General features: G+C 42.0%; 1 protein-coding gene across 1 annotated transcript; it reads left to right on the forward strand.

Annotated features, from left to right (window-relative positions):
- Positions 1-3,354: 3,354 nt before the first annotated feature.
- Positions 3,355-12,088, forward strand: LOC128415469 (holocytochrome c-type synthase). The gene is made up of 7 exons (XM_053391702.1): positions 3,355-3,460; positions 5,876-6,018; positions 7,853-7,995; positions 9,372-9,520; positions 10,665-10,784; positions 11,500-11,586; positions 11,800-12,088. The coding sequence occupies exons 2-7, from the start codon at positions 5,913-5,915 to the stop codon at positions 11,996-11,998; spliced, it is 804 nt and encodes a 267-aa protein (XP_053247677.1). The 5' UTR covers positions 3,355-3,460; positions 5,876-5,912; the 3' UTR covers positions 11,999-12,088.
- The last annotated feature ends 714 nt before the right edge of the window (positions 12,089-12,802 follow it).

Consider the following 12,802-nt stretch of genomic DNA (forward strand, 5'->3'; position numbering starts at 1 on the left):
GGGGGTGAGGAGTGAGGAAAGGGTGAAATGGGTCATTTTCTGTATATTTCTCCTGAAATGTTTTTCTGCTGTACTATAGCACTAAAGTGGTCGGGTTTGCTGTATAGTGGTAATGAGAAGATTTCTGAAAAGTGAAAATGATTTCCATTCCCATTCCTCTCCTGTGAAACCTCACTATACCGTGTGAGACCTTTTTCCTTATAGCAGTGATTAAGTGTGTCATCAGATATCCTTTCTTCCTGCTGATTTTGTGAAAAATGAGAGGTCTGGGATGTGTGTCCAAAGGCTCTGGAAAGAAGATCTTTAATATCAAACAAGTTGTTTTGGGGTTTGTTTGTTTTTTAATGTGATGTTATGCCCATAGTGTGCACAACCTCAGAATTGCACATGTATGGTACTTTTTTGTCTTAATAAGTCGCCAATTTGATTTTGTGTGTGTGCCATTTTGAGTTCAAAGTCAGAATACATTGAATACTCAACAGTTGTTTCCTCCCATCTATTAAGAAGGGCTTATATATATATATATTATTGTATGTGAAGCATTTTTATCCTGCTTTTCAGGATGGTTTCCATTGCATCTAACAATAAAGAATATAACAGCAACAACAAATTAAAATCCATTCATGGAACTAAAATAATTACAACAAAACAGCAACACTGAAAGCAGAGAACTTCAGTAAGGGCATTGAAGTTATAAGCAGAAATCCAGGTTAAAACGTCATTCATTAAAAGTGCTTGCAAAAAATAAAGCAGAGTCATCCAAGTGTCCTTTAGGAACTAATTTCACAACTAAGAAAGTTGTATCTGCTGACTTCAGAAGGCAGGACACCTTGTGCAGGCCTGACCTAAGTGGTTGTTCCCTCAGTGTGCAGTGTTCATAATTTTTATATCATTTCTGGTTGTTGAGCCACTCCATTATTCTACATCTGTGGATTTCAAATGTTTGCAGAACCTTCTTCCACATTTACTTGTTTGGTGATGAATTGTTGTGTGACTTCCACACAACCCCTGTGCCTCTTGTAATCAGTTCCTGGGAATGTTTGAGCCACATACATTGTTCATATGGGATGCTAGTCAAGCTTGTTGAGTATCATTAACATACCTTGCATGAACTGAGGATGTATGTAATTCAGTAGGCAGAGCCATTATTCCCTCTGCAGCTGCTTCTACTTGCAAAGTTAGTAGCAGTAGGCAATCTTGTCATTTTGTCTACTCATTTGAACATTCTTAATAGCAGCACTATAGTTCCATGTGGACATAATAAAGCAATACAATAATATGACTGTGTAACTACTGGCGTTTGTTTTTCTATGAGCCACTTAGTTCATTCTTTTTCTGTTCTCACTTGCTATTCTACAATTTAGATCTGTATAGCAGCATTGAATAAACTGACAATTCTTTTTCATAGTCTCCAATTGTAGAAACATTAGGAGAAATGGATAAACGATTTCTACAGATGTTTAAAGCTACTGGACTATAAAGCTTAATTGTTTTGTGAATCCGAGAACTTAACGTGCCAAAGCAATAAGAGATGTGATACAATTAAATATTGCTTTACTGTAGAAAGCAACATTGTAAGTGCTTTTGTAAACAATATTATTGATTATACATATACAGACTAATTTCTGTGCACTTAATGAAATTCACTGCAGTCTACACAAGCTAATGGCAGTTTTATTACCTGCCATAGTATTAAACTTGTTGCTGCTGCAAACTAACAGAGCACTATTTTACAATGAATAAAGGGCACACACACAATAATAAATAAAATGCTAGTAATACTCTGAATTAAGTAGCTGAATTTTTCAGGGTTGTCAGATAGTTTCATTTTTTAACAGTTGGAAAAATAATGTGTTGGGTACCCTATCTGTTCCCCAATTCATTCAGTGCCACTTGTAAAGCTAAGTTCTGATTAAAGACCTGAGGTGGTGTTTTTTTCTTTACCTGCCAGAATGGTGGTTCTTCCAGAATGGATCATAGTTTTAATTGATATGTCCACAGCACCGGTGTTGAGCTGCTAGTGGAATATTTGACATCAATATGTATTTTTGTCTGTTCAGTTTTGCTTTCCTTTTTTTTAAAAAAAAAAGTTAATTACTTTGGTGCAAGGTTTTGCATACTTTAGGAAAGGCTTCCTCAACCTCCTCTCTCCAGATGTTTTTGGCCTACAACTCCCATGATCCCTAGCTAGCAGGACCAGTGGTCAGGGATGATGGGAATTGTAGTCTCAAAAAACATCTAGAGGGCCGAGGTTGAAGAAGCCTGCTTTAGAATTTCACAGCCTTTCCATTACTGGTGGAAAAACTTCACAGGTGGGCAACCTGCGGGCACCTGCAAACGACCTGTTGTTGCCAGGAGGATCTGTTCTTCCTGCCTTCCGCTGGGCAGGGAGGGAGAAAGAAAGGGGGTGGCAACAGAAAGAGAGCAAAAGGAAGAAAGGAGGTTTTAGAGGGAGAAGGGTGACCTCACCTACTCTCTGTTCTGTCCTTAGCCATCACGGGGAACGCTGTGGTCGAAAGTTTTCAAATCCTGGCCGCTTCAGCACCAACAGGTGTCACACTGGAACAAATAAAATAACCACTCTTTTCGGTTTTGCATTTCTTAGGATTCAGCAGAGCTAAGGCGCAATTTGTCGCACCAGGGACGAGCTGCTGTTTGGGGGCGGTGTTTAGATTTCAGCCAGGTCTGGGGAAATCTGAAAAAAGAAGGGGGGGGTCGTGTGTGGGGATCCAATAAATCCAAGATGTGTGATCTTTAAAGGTAAAGGGACCCCTGACCATTAGGTCCAGTCGTGGCCGACTCTGGTCTTTACACACACGCAAATAGGGGACGGCGTGGTTATCTATCCACAGTCAGCATCGACTAGTAAATGAAGAGGACCCTATGGATTAAATGACTGACACGATAAAGCACCTTTTGCTCCATTGGTCACCACCAAGGCTTAATTTCCTCACGTGAAAAGGGACAATGATCGAGCTTACTCGCCTTGAAACCTCTGACATGGGAAGCTAAGCGCCATTGGCTAAGCTGTGAGGCTTATAGTCACTCCATGGAGAAGGAAAGGCACTCGTAGCATGCTCAGTGCTATTATTTACACTCCCCCCCCTTTCAAAACGAAGCCTGAAGGTTCGGGGGGAGGAAAGGCGGGAAGAGAAAAACTGTTCTCCTCACGCCCGGAGCTCGCGACGGGAGAGAAGCGGCCTCTGCGGTTACCGTGGAAACGAGGAACCTAACGTCTCTCGCTTTTTTTTTTTTACCTCGCGCCCTCGCCTTTTTGAATTCGCGGAGCGCTGGGTTCCAGGCCCCGCCCCCCACCTCCCGCACGCGCGCACAAACCATTCTCCCCACCCGGTTCAGTCCCGTTGGCCCTTTGAGCTCCGCCCTGATCTCGCAGCGTCGGCTCTCGCGAGAAGTGGGTCGCATCTCGTGACTGGGCCCCCCGAAGAGGTCGAGGAAACAGGTAAGCGGCAGTTGTCCTCCCCCCGCCACCGGTGAAATTCGGGTGGGTGTGTAGTGGCGTGTCACGCGCATTGCGTGACAGGCATCCGGGCTCCGCTGCGCGTTGTGGGAGGCGAGGCCTTCCCTCTGAGGGAGAAGCGCCCTTCAGGCTTTCCCCACTGAACGCATGAGCTGGTTTTGGTGACCAAGGAGACACCCCCCCCCACCTTACACAAGTCCAGCTCCCCATCTCATGGCCTCGGCCTGCTCAGGTCGCCCTGATCTGCCTGTGTTGTTGTGTGAAGGCTGGGATGTGGCTGGTGATGTGTGTGCTGCCCCACGTCCCTGCGCATACAGCTCCCCCTAATGCATTGCATTGGTCTTATAACCGTCAAGGACCCCTGCAAGGTGACCCTGGGCAGATCCTCCTAAAAGCCGGAAATCCAGGTTCTCATTCTGCGCTCCCCACCCCCATCTCCTTTCCTACTAAAAGACAGTGGTACCTCGGGTTACGTATGCTTCAGGTTACAGACTCCGCTGACCCAGAAATATTACCTCGGGTTAAGAACTTTGCTTCAGGATGAGAACAGAAATCGTGCAGTGGCAGGGCAGCGGCAGCAGGAGGCCCCATTAGCTAAAGTGGCGCTTCAGGTTGAGAACAGTTTCAGGTCTAGAACAGACCTCCAGAACGAATTAAGTAGTTAACTTGAGGTACCACTGTACTAAAATTAGCTAAATCATTGATCCTTTGCCTGCCTTCACATGGCATCTCCAAATGCTGTCGGGCTGCCTCATCTTGGAAGCAGCAGGATAGAAAAAAAGTCAAAGAATCCCACAATTGTAGAGTCGGAAGGGACCACGAGGATTATCTAGTCCAACCCCCTGCAGTGCAGGGATCTTTTGGCCAACGTGGGGCTCGAACCCATGGCCCTGAGATTCAGAGTCTCATGCTCCACTGACTCAGGTATCCCAGGTATGCAGTAGTTGTATCCTGGTTTTGACCTTTTAAACTGCAAGGTGCTGGACTGGATAAGAAGAAGAAGAGGAGTTTGGATTTGATATCCCGCTTTATCACTACCCGAAGGAGTCTCAAAGCGGCTAACATTCTCCTTTCCCTTCCTCCCCCACAACAAACACTCTGTGAGGTGAGTGGGGCTGAGAGACTTCAGAGAAGTGTGACTAGCCCAAGGTCACCCAGCAGCTGCATGTGGAGGAGCGGAGACGCGAACCCAGTTCACCAGTTTACGAGTCCACCGCTCTTAACCGCTACACCACACTGGCTCTAAAGAACCTTGTTACTTTTTTTCAGCTCCCGTTCTCTATTTAGAGTGAGAAAAAGAAATCCCCTAAGAGTTATCCTGTTTCTCCCCTCCTTTTTGAGGCCTTCAGGTCTGTGTGGTGGCTAGCGCCCACAGGAGATGGAAGCTTGAAAGGCAGGGAGAACAATGGTAAGTGGAGCTAGAGCCAATGACAAGCGGAACCAACCAGTTCTAGTTTTGTTCCCATCCTCCTTGATAAGTTCAGGGGCAACACAGACTAAGGCGGAGGAAGCTGACAGCCACTGTCACCCATAAGACTGGTTGTAGGAAGACAGGCAGGTGGGGGCTGGCTGAAGCTGGTGGAACAGTGTCCCTTTTGCCCTAATCGACCAGTCTCCACTGCTTCAAGAACTATAGTTGTTCATGTATTTCAGGTAGCTTCCTCTGTTTCTGTACGTTTGACGCACAGAAAATTCTCACCATCCAGGTGAATGGTGGCTGTGACTACCTGAAAGCGCTTGGACATGGACAGGTGTGCATGTTACCAAATTCCTTTTTGATGTGGAAAATCAAGTCTGTGTAGTCACTGCATGAAATGCTCTGAGAGTGTCTTGCCATTGAATCCTTTGGCGAAGCCCCCCTCCGAGTAGGAATATTAGTAAGATTTGAAGTACCCCAGACATTTCCCCCCCCCTGTAAATTTCAAAGATGGGTGTGGAAAGTAGGTGGAAGTGCAGTTGATAGTTCCTGGTTTATATTTACAAGCATCCCCCACTTACACAGGGGTTATGTTCCAGCCCCCCATGTGCATAACTGAAATCACGTAAAATGGGGAGCACCCCACTTTAATAGGGGGGCATGTGGTGAGGAGGAGAGAGAGAGAGACGTGTGCTGCCAAGGCTGCTGCCCAATGCACCTTCCCTTGTTCGAAGCTGCTGCCTGGAAGTCACTCAGGGTCTCTGTCTGTCCTATTCCGAGCCTTCTATCACTTGGGGCCATTGTCCCGAGCCTTCCCTCCAGTATTTAATAACGGTCACGGCCATGCTTCATACCTGACCATAACTACTCACTTTCAGTCTCTGAAATTATTATTCTTAGCAAGTCACCTTTCTGGTTTTATTTCTCCATTTTTCTAGTAAATAATACACTGTATTAATATGCTTGACTTTGCATTTCAGATGCCCTGTCAAATCTGGTTTTAAGGACGAGGTTCTCATGGGTTCATCTGCATCTTCTCCATCAATTGCACTCCAAGCAAATGTATCAGAACAGCCTCAGGCTGTGCCTTCACAATGTCCAATGCACCAGAAGAACATGGAAGGTAATTGCTCACTCAACTAAACAAGCTAAGCATGTGAAAAATTATTCTAAAATCGCTTCAAAGAGGCTTATTTAACAATAAGAATAGGTTTCCACATTTTTGTTGGCCTGGTAAATATGAGAACTCCCAGCAGCCTTGCTGCTACAGAGGTGGGTGAAGTTTGCAAAGTTTCTATGTAGTTCTTCCCTTCTACACAAAGGTTAGTAGAGTGAAGGGTGGTGATTGTTTAGCCTCTGAGGTGGCTGAAATGCCTCAGCTATACCAGGCCAAATCAGCAAGGCTCTGCCAGTCTTTTCAGCTTAAGTAAGAAAAGGTGGGGTGGACAAGGGTAGTGTCTTTGGAGTCAAGGTGTCTGGACCATGCTAGAAGTGTAGGACCAAACCAACAAGCTTGGAGCTGGAAAGGGAAGCAGTGGGGTATCTCTTACCTTGTATGCAATCACAACCGTTTGGCTTGGCTTCCAAGGCCAGCCAGTATTTGTGGACCCAGAGCTAATATGGCTGGTTCTTTAAGCCCTAAATGTGTGGATGTTAAAGCAAGAGAGTTTTTTTCTGTTGGGATTTTTGTTTTCTCATTAAGAAGCTTCTGAATTCAGGCTAGGCACTCTTATTAGCCAACATTAGAATTCTTATTTGATCTTCTCATGATGATAACTCATTTATTTATAAGGTTGCCTACCCACCTCTTCATCTTAAGTTTACAGCATTACAATATGCAATTATAAAACATGTAATACCGTTTCAGATGAAGAGAATGATATAAATTCAACAAAAGAGGCAGGTCCCATAAAACAAAGGTCCTAATATCCAAAGTAAAGAGACGCCTCTTCAGCATGCCTTGAAAGCTGCATAATGAAGATGCTAGACACACTTTGTGGAGAGGGAGTTCCACAATTTAGGGGAGAAAGCTCTCTCTTGGACTGCCATTCCTCACAATTCTGAGGGTGAGGCAATTACCAAGAGAGCCCACTCCTAACACCCATCCATCCATCACATCCATCACAATAGTGATGGAGATGATCCTTCAGATATTTTGGGCCCAATCATTAGGACATTAAACGTGTTGCCTGGCAGCTATTGCAGCTGTTGTAAAACAGAAGTTATATGAATTCTAAATGGAACCCTAGCTAGTAATCTAATGAGAAAAAACAATCTTCATGAATGACTTTTCCATTGCAGCTACAGAAGAGAAATACAGGACATTTATTTTCATAAATCAAAATGTGAACCAAGGTCCCAATCCTAACTCTGGCTGGGCTTCAGCAGGACTTAACAGAATAGTGAAACAACCAACACAATCCTACCACTTGTGCTTGATAGGAAAAGGAGGTTGTTTTGGTATATCAGTGGCAGGGGATGTGCAGAAACAAGGGCTGGATCTTACGGCTTGTTGAACTGGCTTAGGATCTATTTTGATCCTCCTCCTTCTTTGGCGATCACTCGTAGCCGAGTAAGATTGTCTTCCATGGGTTCCCTAGCTCTGGAACACCCTGTTACAGGACTTTACATTGGCTGCTGCCAGTGGCAACTTCCACCTATTCATGCTTTCAGTAGGTCGGGACCTCTAGCAGAACAGCCTTCCTGCCAGTGAAGCCTGGCATAGCCAGGCAAAGCTGTGCAGAGAGACATGCTTGTTTCATTCACCTGTCCCTGTGCCTCAGGGTATATTGTGCTGCAGTATAAATATTGACTTACAAAATACATTTCCAGTCACACTACATCAAACTGTATAAATAGAAGCATGAATAAAGTTCAAATTAAGGGCACAGTGAACTAGATCATTTGCCATTAAATTCATATTCTGCTGCACAAAATTATGGTTTGTTTTGTTTCAGGTTGTCCAATGAATATGCAGTCAGCTGGCAGTCTTAGTGAGAACCAGAGCTATCCTGTTCCTGCGCATCAAGAAAGAGCATACGAATATGTGGAGTGCCCTGTGAAATCTCAAATGCATGAGAAGATTGATCCTAGCAATATGGTAGCCTCAAAAGTTTTTTCCCTACTGTGCTGCTATCAAATATAAAAGTGATATTTTAACATTATTACGAGGCCAACAAGAATTCTAATATGTTTCTGCTGCAACTTTTAAGAGTGGTGCCTAAAAACTTGGTATTTCATGTTGCAGACATCTGTTAACGTAACTGAACTGAGATTACTTTGAGCTGTTTATCCTGTAATGCAGAGTATCACCCTGTCTTCAGATTGAAAAGGCAGTCACCCTGAATATTGCTTTTTAATATTGTAGCATTGCATTTGGCTGCTCTCAACAATAGACAGTAGCTATCAAAATATATTTTTCTCTGTATCTGCTGTTTATGAAATTGTCAGGCTGATATCGTTATTTCTGTTCAGTTTATCATTTTTGCAAGCAAGTTAGAACATTTGTGACAGGCACAGTATTGTCTCTGTATTAATTTAAGGCCATTCTGGCTGCAAATATAGTAATCTTGACTAACACCTGTAGAAAGTGAAAGCTTCAGCCTTTCAGATCCTGCCTTCCTTTGTTCTTCTTCCAGTAATACTTATTAAAACTAATACCATCTCTTCTGTTATCATTCCCCTTTGGACACCCTTTCCTTTCCTACCAGGGACATGTCTGTCAATATCCTTAGAGATTTGATGAGTTGTTTTTAAAATGCTAATCATCTGCTCAGTTTACTTACGTGCATTAACTTAGTTCCTTTTTAGCTTGAAACATCATACGAATTGAATGCAGGGTGGTATAGAAATGTTTAAAAGAATTTGTTAAAATTAGTAAAGGGCATCCACCCTCCTGCTTTCAGAGCCTTTGATTCTCTGCATCCTAAGGCTCAAAAAAGAAGGTAGTGTGAAAAGCCAACCTCAGACGTATAAAGCATGAATAAAATAATTTATTTATAAATAAATGTATAGGGTGGAATTCAGCAATCCTCTCTTCCAATTGCTCTGTCTGTGCAACTGTTCCAGACAGAACAACCTGCCCCTTCCCCTTCTCTCCTTTTTGGATAGCAGGTTGGGAAGAGGAAGGAAGCCTGCTGTGCAATGGAAGTCCTTGCACAGGGCTTCTGCTGCCAGGGCTGGTTTACTGAATCTTTCCCATAAAGTCTATTTTTTAACAGTGCAGAATTCTTGCTTCCAAATGTTAAGTAACTCCTGAGTTGAACAGCAAGTAACCAATGTGTTGGGTCATTCAGAGTACTCTGGACAAAACACTCTTCTTTGAAATGTTTGACTACATGAAACTTGCTCTTGTTAAAGGATGTCTTAAGTAGAGTAGGTGAGAAGCATACCTGGAGTGAGGGAAGTTATCACTGAAGATAGGGTTCTTTACCGCAGAATACCCACTGTTCTTATTTCCTGCTCCTCCTTATTTAGATGCCAGCACCTAATCAGCTACCAGCCCCCGACCAACCATTTCCATTGTCTACAGTGAGAGAAGAGTCTACTATTCCTAGAGCGGCTTCTGAACAAAAATGGGTTTATCCCTCAGAGCAGATGTTTTGGAATGCAATGCTTAGGAAAGGGTAAGTGAATTATAAATTAAGTACAGCATCAGTTTGCTGACTAGCCTGCTGATGCAGGTACAACAAAAAGTGCGTTGAAATCACCCTGCTCGTGCTTCTCATCCTCTCAGATTAACTGTAACCTGTCTCAGCACACCTGGGATTTAAGGTGGATTTATAAACATCCAGATGTTCATCCATTGCCTCTCCCATTGCTCTCTTCATTTTATTCACCACCCCTGAAATATATTTGAGGCTGTGCTTGTGCCGGCTCATTTATTTATTTGAGTAACCACTTGATGTTGCTTTCATTAAATATTAACATACAGGTGTGAACGGGGCCTAGTTAAGTTTACAAAGTCCTGTGTACATTTATCTGTGAGTAACCCTGCTGAACACAGGGACATAAGTCTGAGTAAATATACATAGGATTATGCTGTCAATCAGTCTGCCTGGAAGCTATGCTTAAGCTCTCAACTTGCCTTTTTTTAACCATGGTGTATGAGCATTTGATTCTAGACATGACTATAATGCAGACTTTCTAAACTACTGGCAGCTGTGTGATTGAGCAAAAATGTCTTCAAGCTTTTTAGAAGTTAGGCAACTATGGTAAAAGACTAAAATGTGCAGGTGGTATAGCATGCATCTTTCAGCCCCCTGAAAATCTGCTCTGGAGGGTTTTGGGTACCCTTGGGAGCAGTGTGAGTTGGGGCTGTAGGGGAAATCACACCTTCTGCCTGTGGGGATGATGTCCATTTAGCAGAGCAGGAGGTTCCTCTGGATTAGAGTCTGCAAACAGAAGGAGTTGATGGAATCAACCCATTAAACTTACGCTTTTTGACTGTGCTTTGAAGAAAAGGCCCACAGTCTGTTATACAAACACCGAGTTTAGCTGAAAAATGAAGAAGCCTACAAAGATTTACCATCACAGCAAAAAACAGGCAAGTAGTATATTACTGAAACTTAGTGCTGTTGGCATATTTGAGTTTTGTGCCAGCTTGGTAAATAACACCTCTACTTAGTTATTTCTTTGTTCAGTGGAGGAAGGGCAGAGAGATGGGGAACTTGATTTCAGTCAAGTAGTTCCCCCTCGCACAATAAAATAATGACTTGGAACTCCACAGTTCCCCTCTGATACCTCATTTTTCAATATTGCTTTCTGTAGATGGAGATGGAAAGATGATGACATAAAACCTGAAGATATGAATAATATAATCAAGATTCATAATCAGAATAATGAACAGGCGTGGAAGGAAATTTTAAAATGGGAAGCACTTCATGCAAGGCAAGTACAGCTACAATTTATATTCACAGTTTGATACAGTGTCTTGTAATAAAAGATATACAGGTGAGTTTTTGTTTTCTCATAGTAATTTTCATGTTGAAAGGAAATACATATGGAAATGAGAAGTTGGTGCAGGTCTTTCATTAACATGATTAGGCTTTTTTTACTTTCAGAACTAATTTTATCCTTTTTAACTTTCTGAACCATAGAGGTCAAATAACTCACAGAGACTGTTGAAAGATGCTTTGGGGTTCTGCAGTTAGCATCTAAAGGTTACACTAGATGAGGTAGTTTTGTGAGTTCAATTAACGTGACAATTTTTTTGTTACATAAATAGTAGCCATGCAAAGCCTGCCACAGCCCTGACAAAAATTGCTTCTCTGAAGCTGTTTACAATTAAAGGGAGGTGTGTGTGTGTGTGTGTGTGTGTGTGTGTGTGTGTATATATATATATATATATATATATATATATATATGTATGTATGAAGTAAAAAAGGGGGGGGGGAATTTGCTGCCTTTGACACAGGAAGGTGTGATCTCCACAGAATAAATGTCATTTTATAATTTCATTTTGCTGTTGTGCAATTGAAGTTAAGAAATGTATCTATAGTTGTATGGTGGACAAATTTAAGTCACAAACAAATACTTCTTAGTCCTTTTGACTGCAATTGTTTAGCCTTGATTGCTGATTATGTGTTTCTAAAATTGTCTTTAGGGAATGTCCATGTGGTCCAGCACTTATTCGGTTTGGTGGTAAAGCGAAGGAGTACTCGCCAAGAGCCAGAATAAGGTCTTGGATGGGGTAAGCTGTATAGAGCAGATTGCTTTCTATTTTAAAAACAAAAAGTCTTAAAATTTGGAATCTTTGTGTTCAACAGAATGGGACTTGAACGAGGCAGGGCTTTGTTAGGTACCTTAACTTTAATGTTTGCTACATGTGACACATCTAATGATTGATATACAGTTGGACTACTTTTTAAAATTCAACAACATTAAGACTTTTATTTCTTTCTAGCTATGAACTACCTTTTGATAGACACGATTGGATTGTTGATCGCTGTGGAAAGGAAGTTCGATATGTAATTGACTATTATGATGGAGGAGAAGTAGATAAGAACTATCAGTTCACCATTTTGGATGTCCGTCCGGCTTTTGATTCCCTAACTGCAGTATGGGACAGGATGAAAGTGGCTTGGTGGCGCTGGACTTCATAACTAAATTTGCACGGTATGAACAGTTACACTATTTGGGCAAAGTGGTGCTGCTCTAACTTTGGACTTTAATAAAAGTTTATGGTGACTTAAGTCAACAGCATTCTACTTTCCATTGGAGGAGAAATTACATTTATTTAAACAAGCCTCTCATTAAATAATACAGTGTGTGTGTTGTCCAACGGTGTTGACCTTTCAGAAAAACTATGGAAACATGCTCAATAAGGAATACGGAAGGCACTCAACTAGTGAATGTAGTATATCAGTGCTATGAAATGGGAGTAGCTGTAATCTTAGTGGACGAGCAATTACAACCTTTTAACAGCGATAACATAAAACCTGAAAGATGAGTGCATAAACTGTTTTCAAATTATACCTTCTGCTGTAAAAAATAAAATGACATTTAGTCTTTTAAAATCCACAAAATCCTTTTTGAGTGACTTACATACTAAAATGTCCATAGATTTTATATTATACTGAGTGTATATGCTCTCAAGGTAACCATGATTCGTGCACAACCATATGTGTAACTGACTCAGTTTAAAAGCAATCAGAAGTCATCTGAATCAACAGCATTCATATCCTGCCTTTTATATTAAGCTGAAATTAAGGTGGCGCTTGGCTAATTAAGTTGCTCTTCTGAAAAAAAAAATGCACTTACGTCGGAGTGTGGTTCTGTATTTACCCTTTTAAGAAGAAAGGTGTCTTAAAACATATCAATGCCAAAGTTAGTTATGCAGTGCAAAAATGTATTGTTAATGGAACCGCCTTTAAAACATTTCATTTAGTTTGATGAATGTAGGCAAA

Source organism: Podarcis raffonei, chromosome 6 (genome assembly GCF_027172205.1).
Source record: "Podarcis raffonei isolate rPodRaf1 chromosome 6, rPodRaf1.pri, whole genome shotgun sequence".
In the NCBI taxonomy this organism is placed as follows: domain Eukaryota; kingdom Metazoa; phylum Chordata; class Lepidosauria; order Squamata; family Lacertidae; genus Podarcis; species Podarcis raffonei.